The 19,061-nt window shown below is 45.0% G+C and overlaps 1 protein-coding gene across 9 annotated transcripts in view; it reads right to left on the bottom strand.

Moving 5' to 3' along the window:
* TJP1 (tight junction protein 1) overlaps positions 1 to 19,061 on the bottom strand; it is a 198,960-nt gene that overhangs the window by 74,095 nt on the left and 105,804 nt on the right. Inside the window, exon 1 of one of the 9 annotated variants that reach the window (XM_055715965.1) lies at positions 1,319 to 1,732. The exons of 7 other annotated variants lie outside the window; for them this stretch is intronic. In XM_055715965.1, coding sequence (XP_055571940.1) covers positions 1,319 to 1,351 — 33 coding nt within the window. In that variant the 5' untranslated portion in view covers positions 1,352 to 1,732. Of the gene's footprint in view, positions 1 to 1,318; positions 1,733 to 19,061 lie in introns of those variants that run through there. One more of the 9 variants, XM_055715969.1, reaches the window with a different exon arrangement.

Below are 19,061 nucleotides of genomic sequence, written 5' to 3'. Positions count from 1 at the left end.
GAAAGGGCCACTAAGCTCAGTAGGCTAACAGTGGCACGTAAGTTTTCCAAATCAACCTCTGGAAGCTGAATTTGCCTTGAATACACCTGGAAAGTAAACATAAGACTCCAGAGTTGCTAAAATCAGCACAGCTAACGATATCTTCCCACTAGTAAATTTACCGCTACTGTAGTATTTCAAGTAGCCTGAAGTTTTTCAGTAGTAAGGCGGTGAGGTGCGCACTTTGCTGCAGCCTGCGGAACATCCGTCCTGAGTAAGCGCATACCAGCAAGTGACATCAGACCGAAACCGCCGAGTTTCACCCGGGAGCAGCCCGGGGCCGAGCGCCAGCGGCGCCCGCAGCACCGGCTACCGCACGGCGGGGGCTCGTCCCGCTGGAGCCGGGGCAGCAGCTCGGGAGTCGCAGCGAAAAATTAGTTTGAAATTTAAATCCAAACGAGTTTCAGAGCAAATCTTTTAATCTCGCAGGAAGAAGAAATAACCTGTTGAGCGTTCCTAACTCCACCTCCTCGCCCGGGGGCCGTGCCGCGTCCCTCGCCGCCGCGGCGGTGCGTGGGGAGGTCAGAGTACACACCCGCGGCGTACACCTGCACCGACACCTACGGATCAGGTGGAGGGCCGGCACCAGTTTCTGACGGATTACCGCCGCCCCAAATCTGTTTACCGTATGTCAGCAACAATCATTCCCAACCGATTCAGCGGCTGCAGGAAAAAAAAAAAAAATCCTGCAGTACTGGACTCTCCCGGCTAAACCTCCCCTAATTGCCACCCGACGCTCCAGCCTGGAACAAAAGGGCACGGCCCGCCCGCACGCCCCTGCCCCGCTGCCGGCCGGAGCGCGCCCGGGGCTGCGCCGGGGGGGCTCTGCCTGGGGGGCGGGCCGCCCCTGCCCCGGAGCGCGCCCAGGCTCAGCGCGGCCCCGTCCCACCGCCCCCGGCGCTCCCCGTCCGCCAGCCGGGCGCCGCCGCACGTCCAACAGGTTGGCGGGCGGGCAGGGAGCAGCCAGGCGGGCGGGCGGGCGGCGGGGCAGCGGCCACGGGCCCGGGGGGCTGCGGGGCACCTGCGCGTCGGCTTGGCGCGGCCGGCAGGCGGGAGGCGCGGCGGGCGCCCGGGGAAGGCAGCCGGGAGGCCCCGCGGGCCGCCTCGCCACCCCCTCGCCACCCCCTCGGCCGAGCGGCCCCCAGCCGGGGCGGGCGCGGGGAGCCGCGGGCTCGGTGGGGCAGGGGCGGCAAGGCGGCTCTGCCGAAAGCGCGCCGGGGGCGCGGCCGGGATGGGAGCGGGGGGGGAGCGCCGCCGCCGCCCTGGGGCTGAGCCTTACCTTGGTGGAAGCCGCTGCGGCTCTGGCAGACATTTTGTTTCCTTCTCTCCCCCAGAGCAGGGCGAAGCGTGTGTGCGCGCCTGCAACTCCTCAGGCCGGGGGAGAGAAACTCCCCGCCGCCGCCCGCGCCTCACGCAGCTGCCCGAATAAACATCCCAGGGCGCGGGGGGAGGAGGAAGAGGAGGGCGGCGTGGAGAGGGCGGGGACGGGGGAGGAGGGAGGAAGGCAGAGGACGGGAGCGGAGGCTCAACTTTTTAATAAAAGTCCGGTCCCTCTCCCGGGGCCGGCGGCGCCTGGCGGCCCGGGGCCCGCCGAGTCCGCCCGGGGCGCCGCCGCCGGGGCGCAGAGGGCGGGAGCGGCGCCGCAGCCCTCGGGCCCGCCCGCCCCCTCAGCAGCCGCGCTGCGCGCCCCCCCCGCGCCCGGCCGCCGCCGCGTGCCTCTCCTCCCGCGCAGCCACTGACATGTCTGCCTGCCGGCACGGCCCATACCGCCTGCGGGGGGGGGGGCAGGGGGAGCGCGCCGCGGCCCCCGCTCCCCCCGGCCCCGCCGCCGACCCCGCACCCCGACCGGCGGCGGAGCGGCAGATGCAGCCGCCGGGCCTCATCCCTCCGCCGGCCGCCGCGCGGTGCGGGGGCCTCCGCAGACCTCGCCCGCCGCCGGGCTCCCCCGCGCGATGGTCGTGGCGGCGGGCAGCGGCGGCGGGGGCCGAGCGGCTGCCGGGCGGCCGCAGCCTATGGGAGCGTGGGGGGCGGTTTGAAACGCAGCGAGCGCAGCGGGCCGGGCCTGCGGGCGGGGGGCGGCGCGGCCGGGCAGGGCCGGTGCCGCCGGGCAGGGCCGGGCCGGTGCCCTCGGCCCTACAAGCGCCTGGCGCGAAGGGCTGCGGGCCGGGGCCAGCCACCAGTGCGGGACGAGTGCCGCTGCCCAGACCGGCTATTGTTCGAAGGGGCGGGACGCCAGTTCGCCAGTTCCGAATTGTACATTTCGTTCTTGAGATAAAAGCCATAAGGATACAAAAAGAAAACAACGTGGGAGATGTGATTTGGTTGAAGGTGGTGACTGCATAGCCTTAGCATTTCCTATAGCTCCCTGAACTGCTGCCTCAGGCTTTAAAAAATGAATTTCAAGGATTTTAGGTGAAGGGTTTTGTGACTTTTACGAAGTGAGTGTTTACTTAAACACTGCAAAAAATTATTTCTTCCTTTTACAAAAAGGCTTTTTGAAAATTTGACAATATTTTGAGGGGGGTGGGCACGGGCAGGGCACAGGTCCCTTCACGCAAGCTCTTGCTTGCCCGCAACAGGAGGGCTCTGGCGGCGGAGAGGTGACCACCTGCTCCCACCTCTTGTGGGACCAACTCACAACTTATTCAAACCACTTCCAAAAGAATCACCCGCTAAAGTGCTTCAAGGCTCAGTGAAAAGATGGCACGATCGGTGTATCAGCCACATCGCTATGGGCCACAGCTTACTAGGTTGATTCATTTACTCTTTGAATATTAGACTACAGCAAAAGTTCCATAACTAATCTCAGATACATCAGCTTCCAGTGAGAGTAGGGGAGATCAAATCCTAGATGAAAATCTGGAGTATTCTGCGCATGCTTTGCAAACACTCCACGCGGTACAAGTAACAGTAAAAGGCACCGGGTCCACAACCTTCTTGCACTTGTGCTTCTCATGTGCTACCTGCTGCTTTTGTGCTCCCTGCAATCTTCTAGAAGCACTTAAGTTCTTAAAAATAGGCAACAATTCAATGATCCAAATCACTCCTCTACAAAGAAATGCCCTACCCGAAGCTACTGTATGAGGTTTACGTTTGTTCTCCTTTGAAAATAAACAAATTCATATTCCAGGAAATAGCTGAAGCAAATTCCCAAGGCAGCAGTCTGAAATCGGGGGGAAGGGCCAACTCCTCCACCATCGTGTGGAGAACACGGTGCTGCAGGGCAGAGGAAACCCACTAGGACCTTCTCCCTTACAGCAAACCCCCTCCCCAGACCACACCAGGACAGCCTCAAAGCTCCAGTAACCTCTAGCTTGCGTCAGCACCGTCCCTGTCTCTCGGGGGGCTGCCTGGCACCCGGCTGCTCCCAGAGTACCCCAACACGATGGCTTCGCTCCTGTCTTCCCGCAGAGGCTGCGCTGAGCTCCGTAGGGCTCAGCCCCACGCGAGTCCTCCTACACTGCAGCACAGCCCTTCACCAAAGCTCCTCTGCCGGCCCCTGCCACGAAAACACTATTGCAGACTTTTGATTTGTTAATTGTGAGATGTAACTAAGGCTCAGGTATTTGATTTTTAAACTATCTGCACATGCAGAAGGTGGAATGTGACATTTTTTATGCCTGCATGCTTCATTGCCGGAGTCTACGAGTATTCACCGGAGGAGGAAGGAAGGAAAAGGCTGAGATCACGGCAGGAAGAAGGGGGGAGATTTCAAGGTGTGGAGACGCACGAAAGGAAACTCGGGGGACACTGAACTGATAAAGAGTAGGTCAGAGTAATCCCTCCCTTTCACCTACCCCCACTTGAGTAAGAACAGTTCTGGGGAGGGCGAGCAATGCCTGCAGGCTGGTGAGGAGGACGGGCTGGAAACAAGAGATTACAGACTGTAAAACAAGGTGAGGCATATGGCAGGGGAGTGAAAGAGGACCACAGGCATGCGAACACAGAGAGCTGGAGATGGATCCCTAAAATAAGGGGGAAGGTCCGTGGGAAAGAAAAGTAGTTGTTTGGGTACTGGGAGAAAGATGGGGAGCAAATAAAAAGGTGAAAGAAAAACACAAAGCAAAGAAAGTTCCAGTGAAGATGGAGGTGCCATTTTTCTATCATCTTGCACTGGATGAGAAAATGCCATCAATCCATACACTGAATTTCACAAGGAAAGGGTCTATTTAGCAAGGACTTCTATCGAGGGGTTTGAAACATCTGGCAGTGGATATAAATGACCACAGATGATCTCTCACCAGTCTGGGAGAGGACATACGTAATTTCCGGCCCACAGAGACTAATGGGATTCATTTCTTTCCTTCCTTCCTTCCTCTCACTCTCTTTTTTCCTGTTTTTTCCTTTGTTCCTTCCTTTCCTTCCCTCCCTCCCCATCTGCCTTCATCCTTCCTTCCAATGGTTGTTTAAAACTCCATCTGTACTCTTGATATGAATTAGAGGAGCTAGAAATGCTATCTTACTCTATTAGCACTGGTGAAATGCTAGGTTTGTTGGTAGACACAAATTATTTCAGCAAATGTTTTTGCTGGCTTTTAAATAAAGCAATATCAGGAAGATGTTCCTGTCCTTTCCAATTCTTCCTTCGGGAGAACTTTTTCATCTCCTCATTACTGAACTGCTCACAAGCAAATCTACCATCAACAGTACTGAAAATGCCAGATCACATTTTTGTCAAATGTTGGTCAAATCAACCTAAAATAATTATATTAAGTGAAAAGAAACCTTGAATGATACTCTGGTTTAACTTTTGTGTTTTGATTCTTAATAAAGTATTATGAAATTAATTGCTAAAATGAGCAAGTTCTATGTTTGTAAGACTGTTGGGATTCCAGTGCATTCATGGACTCCCTTTAAAAAGGCTTTAAGGAAACAGTAAGTGTCCGTGTATATATATACACACGTATCGATATATATAGTGAGAGATACATACATGTCACTGCTTATGCATATATATGCCCTATATATAGTACGTTCAGTCAGAGACAGATATATACCAAGTCCCATCTGTTAGCTGAAGAAGCAGAATTTTAAACCATATTCCTGATGCTGCCCTTTCAGGTCCTGAAAACAGGATGGCTTCCAGAAGTCAACAGCTGAAGAAAAGCAAGTGCTTTGCTCATCCTTTAAATAATTGCTAGTGGGAGATGTCTAAAAAAAGTACTATTATATTTTCTTGGTAGGAAACCTAAAAATAAAACTTCTATTTAATCAGTATAGTTCAAACCATAACCCTAAATTGATTCAAAGGACACAGAAGGACAATTAGATGTGTGAATCCTTCCTTCTAGCTGAAGGAACGTGTATCTGTTACACTGCAAGCACAGGAAGTCTATTCTCTACTTTGTGTTGACTTAACTTTTTAAGAAATGTTTTGACCACTTAAAGATGGGGAAGAAGGAAACTGCAGAACCGCAGCGACTACAGAGACAACTTCCTGTGGGTTTTGTGGTGTGTGCGGCTCAGAAAGGGAACAATTCATATCAGATCTGAGAGATCAGACGGTTTTGCTGCCCTATGATGTAGTCTTGGGATACTTAGCTATAAATATGCCTATATATTACCAATGATGTTGAGCAGTTTAGTTGATATTGTATGTTCTAAATTTGTAATTGCCACCTGATTTCAACATTTCAAGAATAAAGAAAAAAGGGGAAGAGAAAATCAGAATTCACCATGTAAACCGCAAGAGAAGAAAGTACCTGTTTCCACCTCAAGAAACAAGAAAGTGGTTTAAAGAAAGCCATGGGAAATTCATGTCCTTAAAATTGCACAGAATTTCAGTGTCTTGCTGAATCAAGTCCCCAGGGAAAAAATTAAAGCAGTAACGATGTCTAGTAATGATTCTTATCTTCCTCCCACTTCCACGCAGTTAAAGCTTGCTTCCTATATCTGCTTCCTGTTTGAAAGGCTATGTTCCACTGCGGGTGCCTCTTCTAAAGACACTGCAGATAATTGCCCAAGACACCGTGAACACAGTCTTCCAATAACTCATGGCCTCTCACACACTGGAACTGTTAAGACAAAATCCCAACCATCTATACGTTACCCGTCATGAACAGGTTAAAGCCTACACCTCAAGATCACACCAGAGGCTGGATATGCCCTGACCAGGTATAAACACAACCCATTTTGCCAGTCAGCCTTTCTTAAACTCCCGCTGTTCTAAAGTCATTGTTATCTCTTGTTTAACACCTTAAAAAAAAAAAAAGGCATTTAGTTTAACACAGTGCAAGGTTTTTCTGTTCAGTCAGAATATCACTTCAATTTGTAGGCTAATGGCAAGTGTACAAGTAGAATTAAAAGTAGGTTGCAGTAGCAAAGCAAGGTTATTTTCAGCTTTAAAATACTTTAAAGAATTTACCACTGTAGAGCTGAAGAGTAGTCTCTTTGGTCATTATTTTGGGATACCCTTATAAAAAGAAACTCTTTTGACTCCTTGGTTTGGACCAGGTCTTAAGAGAACCTTTGTAATCTGTGTAATTCTGTGTAGTGACAAAATCCATGACCGCTGTTTAAGAAAACATTATCTGTGAGTTTTAACCTTGGTTCATGCCAGCAGAGCTAATTTATTACAGAAATTTTCTGTGAAGTTATTCTATTTCCCGTCTCAGACAGAAGTTTTGTGAATGGGACTGTATATTTAAATGCACTGCAGCTGATCAAGGCTGATTTTATGAAATGCTTCACTGTAAGTAGCCACTGGACATCAAATTGTCAGATATTCTGAATTGTTCTACTTTCTCCAGGTTTATTTGGTAAACAGGGGACAGTAAAAATAATCAGAGACAGCCATGAAGCCTAAGCAGGCGCATATTCGCTGCTGATGTGGTTCCGGTCCGATAAACACCTACACCGCAGACATGTGCCACACATGCTCCACTGAGCTAGAATTCTTTTTTTCATATTTTGCTTTCTGAAAGCATGAGTACCAGTTCATTCTTAAAAACGCTTGCCCAGACAATAAGCAACAAGTACCAAAGACTAACTGCACAGGTAACTTTGATAAGCAGAAGTGAGGAAGGAACGCACATCAGGATAAAGTTCTTTGTTACTTATAAACTGTGAGTATTTTGGAGAGGCAGCCCAGGGACAGCATAATAAAATTGATTGATTTAATTACCCTGCTGGCAAACAGCTCTATATTCAAAACCAGAAATTTTCCAGGAACCCTTGTACCAGATACAAAGTGACAAAAGTGTTGTCTGAAACCCAAACAGAAATCCCCATGTATGAGGAGGAATGAAGCCCGGGAGGACAGGGGGTTGCAGAGGTGTGGGTTTCCAACCCAGATAGTTCTGAAACGTGAGATCACTTCTCCAGTTTCTTGAGCACAAATAATAGTGGTTGCTATGAGTACCACCGGAAATAATTGTGACTCGTTTCTGTTAATGAGAAGGGCATATACAACGTGAAAATATGTACTGAAAATTGTGCTATTCAACACAAAAACATCTACTGGAAATTGTTATACTGCTAACAGAGTTTAGTGATAATACTGCAAAAGGTGAGTTCATTGGCATCTTGATTCTTCATATAAGAAAGACTTCACTGGGTAACTGCAAAAAGGTGGAAACTTAAATTACTGACATTTATAAACTATAATTCATTTTGATTGCTGCTCAGATTTTTACTTTTAGAACCTCAAGGTTTGTTTTAGGTTTTCTTATTACAACTGGTACAAGACTCCATCTATTCTTTTACAATTCACATGCACAAGTCCATCAAGTCAAGGGACTAACAGTGTACTTAAAAGCAGGAACACCAGATTACACCCAGTAATTCCAGTGTAATCTTTACCTTAGTTGGTAGCTCTGTCCTAGTAGCACCTGCTTTATAAAAGTGACTTCAGTAAGGTTTTGAGGAGGTAAGTAAGGGGATTAAGCTCCTGTGGTCATGCCCATAGGGTTATGAACCCTTTCCACCTTAGCATTTACTTTTGGTTTTACCTCCATATATTAAGAACAGTTAAAAGAAAAGCACATTAAAAAGACTGCTGTTTCTGTCACTGGAAGGAACTCAAGTTACTTTAACGTGTGCCCCCTGCAGCTTTCTTAACTAAAGATTATTGGATGTTTACGTTGCACAGTGATGTCACCACTATCTGCGATGGTTTTGTTGTGGCTCCCTTTCAAAACCATTATCACGCAAAAATATATTAAGCTTGAGCCATGAATGTGTCAAGTAGTATTTTGCTATAAAATACTACAGTAGAACACAGTTTTATGGGTTTTAACTCCCTGTTTCAATAAACCCTCAAAAGATCTTATTTAAGACAAATTTACTGAGCATCACGTACTTCCCATTTTAAGGGTGCTTTTCAGTCACTTTTAGTCTGTAGCAACTAAGGAGACATCTGGTTATCCATGATATTACATACCCTATTTTAGCTGTGTCTGCAATCAATCGCAAAATTTAGCTCCCAGGGACAACATGTGGTTTTGCAGTATGCCCTGGTGGAATATTTCATCTGTAACTGTTACAGTGTGGTTAATATTAATCTTTTTAATAATACACATAAAACTTATGACAAGTTTTTAAAATAAGTTTAAAAGTTTTAATTTTATATAGCAGTTTCAAGATGGCAAGATACAAGAGAGGCTAATAGAACAGAAAGTGCTTAGTGTGGGAAGATACTGCATTATTTCCTGACCTGTTGTTGTCAGAAAAAAACCAAAATATGTCATGGGTTATCTTCCGGGCTTCGGTACACCACAGCACATAAAATCAGTGGGCAATATACAGTAATGTGATGGAAGCCCTGTGTTCTTCTCATGCTACTTGACCACTTGTTTCTGCCCTTGTACCACATCACCACCTCCACAGCTGCACCAAGCTAACTCTTGTTATGTATGTTACTCTTGTTAGTATGGGGCTAACTAAAGTGATACTGGTTAAAAAATTATCCTTGCAGCACAGAGGCAGGAATAAGTGGCCATAGATGGGGACTTTTTAAGCTGGCTTTACTGGCAAAGGTAACATAATTATGTATCTACACTTACATAGCATTTACCTACACTCCAAGCACAAAGATCTCCTCAGTTGCAGATTCCCCATCTATGGACGAAAGGCATCCTCCGCCTTACAGAGGTAAGGCACCCACACCTCATCTGAGCTAAGATTGCTTGCTTCATTCCCTGGATAACTGCATTACATTTTTCAAGTGGTCCTGTAAGATATGCCCGCAGGCATGCGCAAGAAATCCTTAGATGTGCATTCTTTTTCATTTGGAGATATATATAGTATTGGCTGTATATGGACCCAGTGAAACCAGTTGTCACTCAGTCACTCAAAAGTCCTCAGAAAACATGCGTGCTCTTTACACTTGGCCCCATTAATTACAACCTTTAATACATTTTCAGTAAGATATTTTTGAGAAGTAACTAAGTATGATTTTGGTTCAAGATTTACAAAATCAAGTTTTGGTCACAGATTAATATTGGGTATGTCCAACACAGCAGACAAGGTTCAAAAAGATGTGAAGTACTAAATGAGAATTTCTGAGTCATCACGCTGCTTATACTGATACAGAGTCCAAACCTCACTTCTTCTCTCATTTGATTAGATTCAGTCCAGCTTTCTAAGCATTTATATTGCAAACAGATCTGTAAACTGATTTACATTTGCCAAACCAGAAGCTCTTCAGGGAAACTCACTGGTGCCATGTGTCTCCAGGAAGGGGGGAACTCGATTTCAATCTTAGCTGAGTGCTGCTGGTTAAAACTGGTTGTGCATTTGCTTACTCAGAAAACATTAGCATTTGAGAAGATAAACGTATGTGACTATGGGTGTATCGTTACTTAAACTTCAGCTTTAAATCTCAGAAATACGCAGTCAGAAGTTTTCCTGACTCTGCTGCATTACCAGAGAAATCTTCCTTGTTGTATAGGTTCACATGCCACAACCTATAGCACAGTGATGCCAAGAGGCCCTAATCAGAACGATGCTTTCATCTAGCTAAAACGTATACAGACAGTACAGAAAGATTCAAAGTGAAAATATTTACAGTGTAAAGCTAACAGGGCAGACATGGAATTTACCACTCTTGGATGAGTGTTTCTCATGTCTTACGTTTCTATGGTTTTAGGCAGCACAGACTTCACAGAAAAGTGCACATTATATCGATTTCATTAGCTAAATCTTTTCTTTACACATCTGTCAGTTCAATCCAGTGTGCAAGCTGAAAACCTGTAACTGCCATATCTTTTTTTAAATGTGTGAGATTTTAATACTTGTGAAAAGTGCTAAAGCAAGAGCCTAGGGACTGAACTGCTTCTTGTTTTCAGAGCAGGTAAAGCAGGGACAAGCATTAAAGCAAGCTTCTCAGAGAAGCCCAGTCAGTGCAGCTGGTTTCAGTCCCTCAATCCCTTTGCCTAAAGGCTTGCCCATCATTTCCAAAGCTACGCTGTCCTCTACCAGAAGATACAGCTTCTCCCCATAAATCTTGCTCCTCAACTAGCAAGTCTTTCTGAAAGCCTTTTCAAAACTGGAGAAGTCAATATCGCCAAATGTTATGGGTCAATAGTCTTACTTCTTGTATTGTTTTAAGATGAGCAAATATAATTGACAACAAGATGCTTGACACTGAAGTGATTTTTACAGCTCCTAATAATAAATGTAACAAGTATACTGAAGAAGGTCTTCCACAGAAACTTTTATTTAGACTTATTTTCGCATACATTTACAAAGCTTCTAATTAGAAGGGGCAGCCCTCAAAACAGCCTTTTTCTTTTTTTTTTATTTTTTTGTCTCCTGAAGGCCCGATTATCAATACAGAGGTTGAAATAAGCCCTGTGACTATTTCCTGGCTACGTGGCCTACTGACATTTCTCAGACTATCAAACACACGCACTGCTGCTTTTCAGACATGTGCTGCTGGACAAACAGATTTCATATTGCTTCCAACAGTTTCTATCGGGGTATCCATATTCTGTTTTCACAGCTGGGCACCTCTTTGTTTTCTGAACAATGTATGCCAAGGCCATGCGAAAACCAGAGCCAGCCTAGCCCCTAAGTCACCACAGAAAGCATCCAAAAAACTTCTATGAGAAGAAACACCTTTTTCACATGCAGTACAGATTATTTTTTCTTTCCAGCCTACTTCTTTCCATTTCTGTGTCTGTGTCAGGGCCCTGGCTGCACTAATAGGCCTTAATGGCCCTGACAAATTGATTATAAAGATAATTAATTGTTTCTCTTGAAAAGCCCTGTAATCTGGAGGCAGCAATGGGGGCTGACAGAGATTTACACAGGCAAGGCGGAGGCCTTTTCCCCCCATGAACACCAGAGTTAGTTGCTGTAACTCACATGAAACCTCCTCTCTCTGTTCCCCAGCCAGAGCTGCATCACAAGCAGTTAACCCACTCGTTATTCTTGGCACAGAAATAAATTAGAGGGGTAATCACTGAATGCTTAGATCATTTGGGAAAATCAGTTAAATAATCTCTACCTACATAAGCATATTCAACAAGGATTACAACTCATGCACGATGTTTATTCTATCTGCAAAGGCACGGGATCATATAGCAGCTGTTGCCCTCATGATATTAAAAGGCAGAAATAAACTCTGAGCTTTGCAAAATCTTTGCTCATATATATGCAGGGTCAGCTTTACCCATGCATGGTCATGAAATGCCCAGAGAGAAGGGTGTGAACAGCGATGCCTCCCTCCAGCAGCGCAAGCCCTCTCTTGTACAACCTGCTCGTGAGAGCCAGGAGAGCAATGAGGTAAATGTGTCTTCAGAACATGTCATTGCCTTAGTGCTTCATAATGCTACAATGCAAGTAATGAGATCTTAACCAAAACGTGATTCCATGTCGTGAATCAAGCAGGATGGTGAGCATGTGAACATTGTTATTTGAATTAAAACTTTTTAAATTAACATTTCATTGTGTATCATATTTCACTTCTAAATCAGCAGTAAGTTTCTAAGTGAACAGATTAGATTGTGTAACTGAAGGTTATCTACATCATAGCCTTTTCATGCATAGATAATTTCAGTTGTCTCAAGGATAAGTTGACTGAAGTCTCCCAAACGTATGTGTTATATACACAGATAAACAACTTATTTTCTGTTTTCCTGCCTGCACTGAAAAGGCAAATACAGAGCTTACATGATCCTCCTCCAACTCCCCTTCCAAAAACTGTCCTGTGTCCACAGCAAAGATGGCACGTGCTCCACCAACACACTACTGCATGGCAGCCAGGGACAGAGAAAGGAACCACCTCAGAGCAGAATACACCTGACTACAGTCTGCTTTACCTCAATTTATATTATTTTTTTGACAGTATGAAAAATAGTGTTCTACAGCACCAACACGTTCTGTTTTTAAAGAGATGGTTCCTGTAACCACGACTGAAATGAACTCAGCTGACACATGCACTCCCTCATTAAAAGGCTCTTTGAATATAGGGAAAGAGAGATGCTTTAAAAAGTCACGCATCTAAAGTTGTCTGGGAGTAACCTCTTTGCGTATGCAGTGGTGGCATTGTTTGGGAGTAACCTCTTTGTATGCAGTGAGTGGTCAGCCACGGGCTGTGCTCCCTACAGAAACCATCCGGCTGCATGCTGGGGGGAGTCACCGGCAAGAGCCCCGGGTTCACCCGCAGCCTGCATGGCTGGGGAAAGGCAGCTCTCCCCTCTGCCAAGGGACTCCGCCAGAACGCTCCCTCCAAGCCCGTCGGAGGACGCAGTGAGTCAGTGCTCTTCCTCCGGAGGCACCTTGGCCACGCACCCGCTCTGACCTGCTCTGCTCACTTAGCCATGCTCCATCTGCACGCCACAGCCCTCTTCCCCCGGGCACAGCTCCTGCCATGGAAACCTTCTTCAGACTCCAGAGGAGCCCGACTCCCTGCATGCCTAATATTTTTAGAAATGATCCTGTTGCTGCGATGTATTACAAATGAAAAGAATGCACCATTATATAACATTATTACAATTACATCGTAGCCTTTGCCTCAGAGAGACAGAGGCATAGCAGCTACCACGACTCTGCCACGTTAAGGGGCAGAAGACATTTCAGCTGGACACAGAGTGCATGATACCTTGCATAAAAACAGAGGTATAACAGAGCACTTGGATCGCAGATATCCCCTTACTCCATAAAAAAGTTATACGTGTATGAATCTTGAATGACTTGCAGCATGAAAACAAATGCTAGGCCACCAGCTGAGACTTCAACTCATTTTGAGCCTCTAATTATGCCTGAACAGCTCTTGAAAACACAGAAACCTGCTTCTGACTACATAACAAAGCATGGAATGGGCAAGGCAAATACTGTAGTAACCTTCACGAGTGATCTGATAGTTATTGTGGAAACTGTTCTCTGCCCCTTATCCTCCCTGGGAAGCTGGTACTGATTATGAAAACATACTTAACAATAAGATGCTCTAGAAATCGACCCCCCTTTTTTTCCCTAACATTTATTTCAGTATTTTAAACAAGTATTTAACTTGTGATGTTATCTTTCCGTTTCCATTCTCAGCCGTATGGAAGAAGTATTTAATAGGCATACTTTGATGTAAGCACAGATTCATAGACAGATAATTTTCTTCTGAACAAACTTGTTTCTGTAAATATAAATGCGATGCAAACATAACTGGCACAGTCCTGTCTGTGGTAACAGCTGTGATTAAGTCACACCTGCTTCTTTTGTTAGGGATGTTTATTAACCTCCATTTTGCAAGGAAAGGGCAAACAACTGTGACTACACCCATATTTTAGCAGCAGCAGGATACAGATGTTAAGTTCTGGACTGCACTAGCCTCACATCCCTCCAGCTCTGTAAACAGCCTCAAAGCCAGCCTTCTTCATTTTTCTTTTCTTGTTTTGGGGTTTCTTTATACGGAGATCATTTACTAGGCTCTTCATTTTTGCTAATATCAGAAGGGGAAAAAAAGTGTAGAATACATACATGAAGCATACTGCTTCTCAACATTCTTTTCCCCAGCATTTTCTGAGACCTTTTTAGAAGAAAGTATTCATTGTTCACAGAGAATTCTCTTGTATGACCTTAGTATTGTCACCTCTTCCCCGTGGAGGGGAACCGCTGAGACCCAAAGAGCAGAATTACCTGGCTTTTACCACCCAGCTGCCACAGGCATGCTCCGTCACCCTGGGTTTATCATTTCTCTGTACAACAGTAAGGCATCAATGCGGGCTATATGGCCAAACTAATAACTTGAAGAAGCTTTTTTATGTGCTTTAGAAATTCACTGGCGGTACATAAATACACAGTACTACTGTTAAATTGTAACTGAAAAAGCCAAAATGAAGCCAAATACTGGTAGCGATTCTTAAAAAAATCATGCAGCTTGCATATTCAATGGGTAATACTTTCATTTCATTTTTTTCTCTCCCGACTGAGCATCTTAAAGTGCTTGTTACTTTGGCAAGGTAGCTTATTATAGGCTATTAACTATCGGCAAAGTACGGGAATTTGACAGGTTGTTCTTAACAGCCAAGGCCAGCTGTTGCCACTTCCTTCCACAGGATAAAGTTTTTGCAGATACAGTGCAGGCAGTCTGGGCTTTTTTGAAAACTACATTACACTGTAAAGCACAAACTTATTTTTCATTTCTTCATATTACCACCTCAATTTCTCCTTCAGCATTACAGTTGTGTAATCTCTACGCTTGGAGGTTTTCAAGATGAGACTGGCTACAGCCCTGAGCAGCCTCGGGGGGCCTCACAGCTGACCCTGCTCTGAGCGGAGCCTGGACCCTCGTCAGGTCCCTTTTGACCTGAACTACTGCACAATCCTACACTTAACTGCTTCTTCCTAGTGAAAATTAGAACTTCTCGGAGTTTCCACTTCTGTATTAGCTTGTTTTTACAACAGGATATTAATTTTATGCTCTGCACATTTTCAACCTCCCTAACTGGCTTCCTAAAGTATTTTCCACCTCCAGTGGAGGTCACTTTTTCAAGATTAAGTAACAGCCGTGAGCTTTATTATACCTTTCCCCCCACTTTCTGCTGTCTGACAGGAAACATTACTGCCAATAGGCAAAGAATGTGCTTTTTTTTCCTCTATTCCCTTCTCAAAAAGATACTGTTAAAAGAGTTAGGAAAAGCAGGTCAGATCTGCACACACCAATATGAGGATTTCTCCTGTCTTTAAAGGCTAGTATGAAAACAAAATCATTTACTTAAACTTAGTAAAATGACTGCTGCAGTCAGGAACCAAAAGAAAGCAGCTAGGAAATGATAAACTAAGTCCCGATTGCTGTTACTTCCACCATACTGTTGTTGATATTTATCTCCTTTAAGCACAACTCAATATGCAAACAGAAACACCTTCAATATTTTTGTTTTTATGGATTTAAGATCTGTAATGCTAGACCAAAACATTTTTTTTCCCCTGCAAAAACAAGCCAGTATAAATGGCTCCAGTGAGTAATTTTCCTTAAGGGCCACTACGTAAGTCTGGCATATTTTCTGACTATCCACATTACTGAAGGTTGCTTACAGCTTTGAGCAAAACAGCGAGAGTACTGCCATCCTCGTGCTCAGACTTCCAAGGAGACAACTCTGTTGATAAGTTACAGAAAAAAGGACTCTCTGTTTGCACACACACTTGTACGCTTTTCAGTATCTTGCCAAAGCCTGTCCACACTTAGAGGTCCTGGTGGATTCTGGATATGCAAGCACAGGAATCCACCCATGATCAGTGAGTCACCACGGCATGAATATCCTATGATTAAACCACTTATGCTTCCTTTTGCTGTGGCCACTCGACACTGGAGCCTTTCCAAGTAGTTCGCATCCTCCTGCTCCAAGATCTGTTGATCTCTTCAGTACACCTCGTTTGAGATGGCAGCATCGAGGATTGTGGGACTAAGCAGTACTGGAAGGCAATAAATCACGATGCCAAACTTAGTAATTTCTACAATTATCTGCTTTTCCCTCTTATCCAGCTCATCCAGGACAATCAGCACCATCTTCCAGCTGTGACACGCCAGGTGGAGGAAGCACTGTGAAGGCATTTTGGTACCATGATAATGACTGCTAAGAAGCCACCGCACATGTCAGAGATACAATGACTAGAGAATACACCAGAATCAGCAAAAACGTGATGTTAAAATGAGGAGCTGGAAGGTGGAAAAGAGTTGTTTTGGGGACTGGGATGTACCCAGGTCTACTTTCATCTATGTAAACTTAATCCACAGATGAAACAGAACCCAGTACAGTAATAGAAGTGGCAGATAACTTACAACTAAATAGGGGCACAAGACGAGTTTTCTGGAAGAGCCCCAAACAACTGAAATAATCATGTAAACAGCCTCTAAAACTCAGCCCCCTGCAGTGCTATGAAATAGTGGGCAGCAGAGAGGACTGACACGCATGGCAGCATTCCAGCTCTGCCTCAGAACCCCAGTAATGGGGATGGCCACAACTCCCTTTTGTTGTCTGTAAGATTATCTATGGCTCTTTGTTAACATCTCCCAAGATTTTTGTGCCTTAAAGATAAAAACATCTCCACCAGAGACAGTTTTTCTCCAGTGTTTTATGGAATGTGGCTGCTCCCTTTCATATGGTACCAAGAGGTATTTTCTCTGTGTATTGTGAACTGGCATCTACTACAACCTAGGCAGTGCAACAAGATGCCTGTTTCCTAAGACTGTAATTCTTTTTTTTTTTTTTTAGATGTTTGCAAAATGGTGGTGTCCTTAAAAGAACAACCGCATCATGTAGAGGACTGAAGGAAAACTCTAATTTAACTAAAGAGCCCTTAAGCTGCCTCAGTTCAGACTTGTTCCCAAGAGAACATTGCTGGGAGCCAACTACGGCTGCTTCCTTCTCTGCTTTCTGTTGCTGGCAAGACCAAATCTATTTTTTTACTGACATGCCGCTTGTAATATGCTATGAAATGCAGACAAAACGCAAAGACAAATCACAAGCTATCTTGATAAACATTTGACATCAGTTTCCAATGCTTAGAAATAGTTTTGTGATGCTCTGAACTCAGGTAACGTAGGGATGATAATACAGCAGTCTTGCATTTTTGTGGTTTAGTTGCACAGAATGTCAGCAGTGAGATGAACAGCTACCTTACATAAAAGAGCATATTCTAGCATCTTTACATTTAGACTGCTGTACCTGGAGGCTCTTGATCAGCACTTTGGCTGTGCTACTGGCTCTCTGCATAAAGAAACCACTCAAGTCACTTAATATGCTCAGTTCTATCACCTATAAAGTAAAAATAGGTAAGTGCCTTTGTAAAACACCTCAAGATCCTGTGATGGATACGTTATATAAATGCTATTTATTATGGTACACATTTCTTTGCTACATTCACCTATCTCCAAGCAGAATTTGAAAAGTCTTGGCAATACTTCATTGCCATCCCTTACTTTGCAACTTTGATTTTAAACAGGCATGTTCTCTGTTCAATCTACTTTCAGTCTCGTTCTCTCTGACGTTCCTCCTGATCTCCAGACAGGAGTGGCTCTCTCATTTGTGCTGCTTCAGCAGTCCCAAACTCTTGACTGCCTTTAACCTACTGAATCACTTCCTAACTTTAAGTGATGCCTGTAAACTTCTCTTCACCTGAACCTGAAGATTAGCATTTCAATCACATTTCTCCACTGTAGCAAACTCACATGCTGGAATGAATTTTGCAAGATAGTTAGGTTTTGTTGCATTTCAAACCCAGCTTTCTTCCCCCACCATCTCTGTCATTTTCCTTTTGCCTTGCTAGGTAACTGCCTGCACTTACTTTGATAGAGTTCATACCTCTTTCTTTCTGCTTCTTTTTGGAATAGTTTTGAGCAACAACAAAAATAATGTTATCTGAGGACACAGGTACATTTACAAGATGTCATAAAAACATATTTTTGGCAATAATCCCAGAGCAAAACAGAGATATTTTGGAAAGGCCTCCATTTAAAAATAAATTATGTTCTAAACCTGGGGTCCCTGTGCTTTTTCAATTGAATGGGTTCTGTCATTCCTTACACACAGCTACTAGCACCTTATACACAGAGAGATCCTCATGGAAATGAGTGAAGAGTCAGGGAGTTACAGCACTGCCTCATATCAACAGATCTTTCCTCATACTGCTCTGAGTGAGGTGTCTTGTCTGCTGCCAACATCCTTCTTCCCAGAGTGCAGTAGCACAGTAGCCACAGCAACTATCTAAAAGGAGGAAATTATCAGCATGCTGTTTACCTTACTTTCAGATGTCTTTTAAAGGAGTTACCTGCTGGAAATAAAGGTAAGTGGCAGTAGCTGGTTATTTATGCAATGCAATAATGAGGAGAGCATTACAGTAGCTCTGTGGAAGGATCGGTGGAGTTTGGTTCTACTCCTGCACTCAACGAGCAAAGAATTTCAAAGCTGTCCTTCCATTCCAGTCCCCTGTTCACCAGGTGACCCTGAATAACTAAAATTGAGTTTTCATCTGCCTGTATTTCCTTAGGCAGATAATGCACTTCATTTCTTCTGGAAGGGGCAGCCCAGGAGGAGGTAAAAATTACTTTAAGTCATATCTGTGTTGCCTGCACGCTGTCCATGCCTAGGGTTACGACAGTTCCTTCTGTAAATTAGCAGAATGCTACAAGCACACTTCATCATGTCCTCAGTGCACCTCCTACGATGGGAGCTGTGGTGGGAAAAACACAGGCCCCCCCAACATCAAACATACCATGGGAACTGGTTCAGCTACATGAAAAACAGAATCAAGCCCTACCCCTCAGTAAGACAATGGACTGGCAGAAGCAAAAAGGGCTATAAAAATTACACTCACTACCTGAAAAATAAAACTCTATCTAAGCTAAACCTGCACAGAGGCCAAGGCGCTGGAAAAGTGCCGGAGGAGCAGGCTGGCAACGGTGCACTGTGTTGTGAATGCCAGGCTTCCACATCCTCCTGCGTGCCTGCTGCTGGTGACAATGTTGTGATCTTAGGAAACATTCAGCTGCTGCCCAGTCCACTGTAACTTCTGCTTTGCTTGTGACTACCCTGTTATTTTACTAATATTTTTAATGTTTCCACATCTGAAACTGCTGATATCAAATA

This window comes from Falco cherrug, chromosome 7, assembly GCF_023634085.1.
Source record: "Falco cherrug isolate bFalChe1 chromosome 7, bFalChe1.pri, whole genome shotgun sequence".
NCBI lineage: Eukaryota > Metazoa > Chordata > Aves > Falconiformes > Falconidae > Falco > Falco cherrug.
The sequence above is the reverse complement of the archived record's forward strand: the minus strand, read 5'-3'. Positions and strand labels throughout refer to the sequence as shown.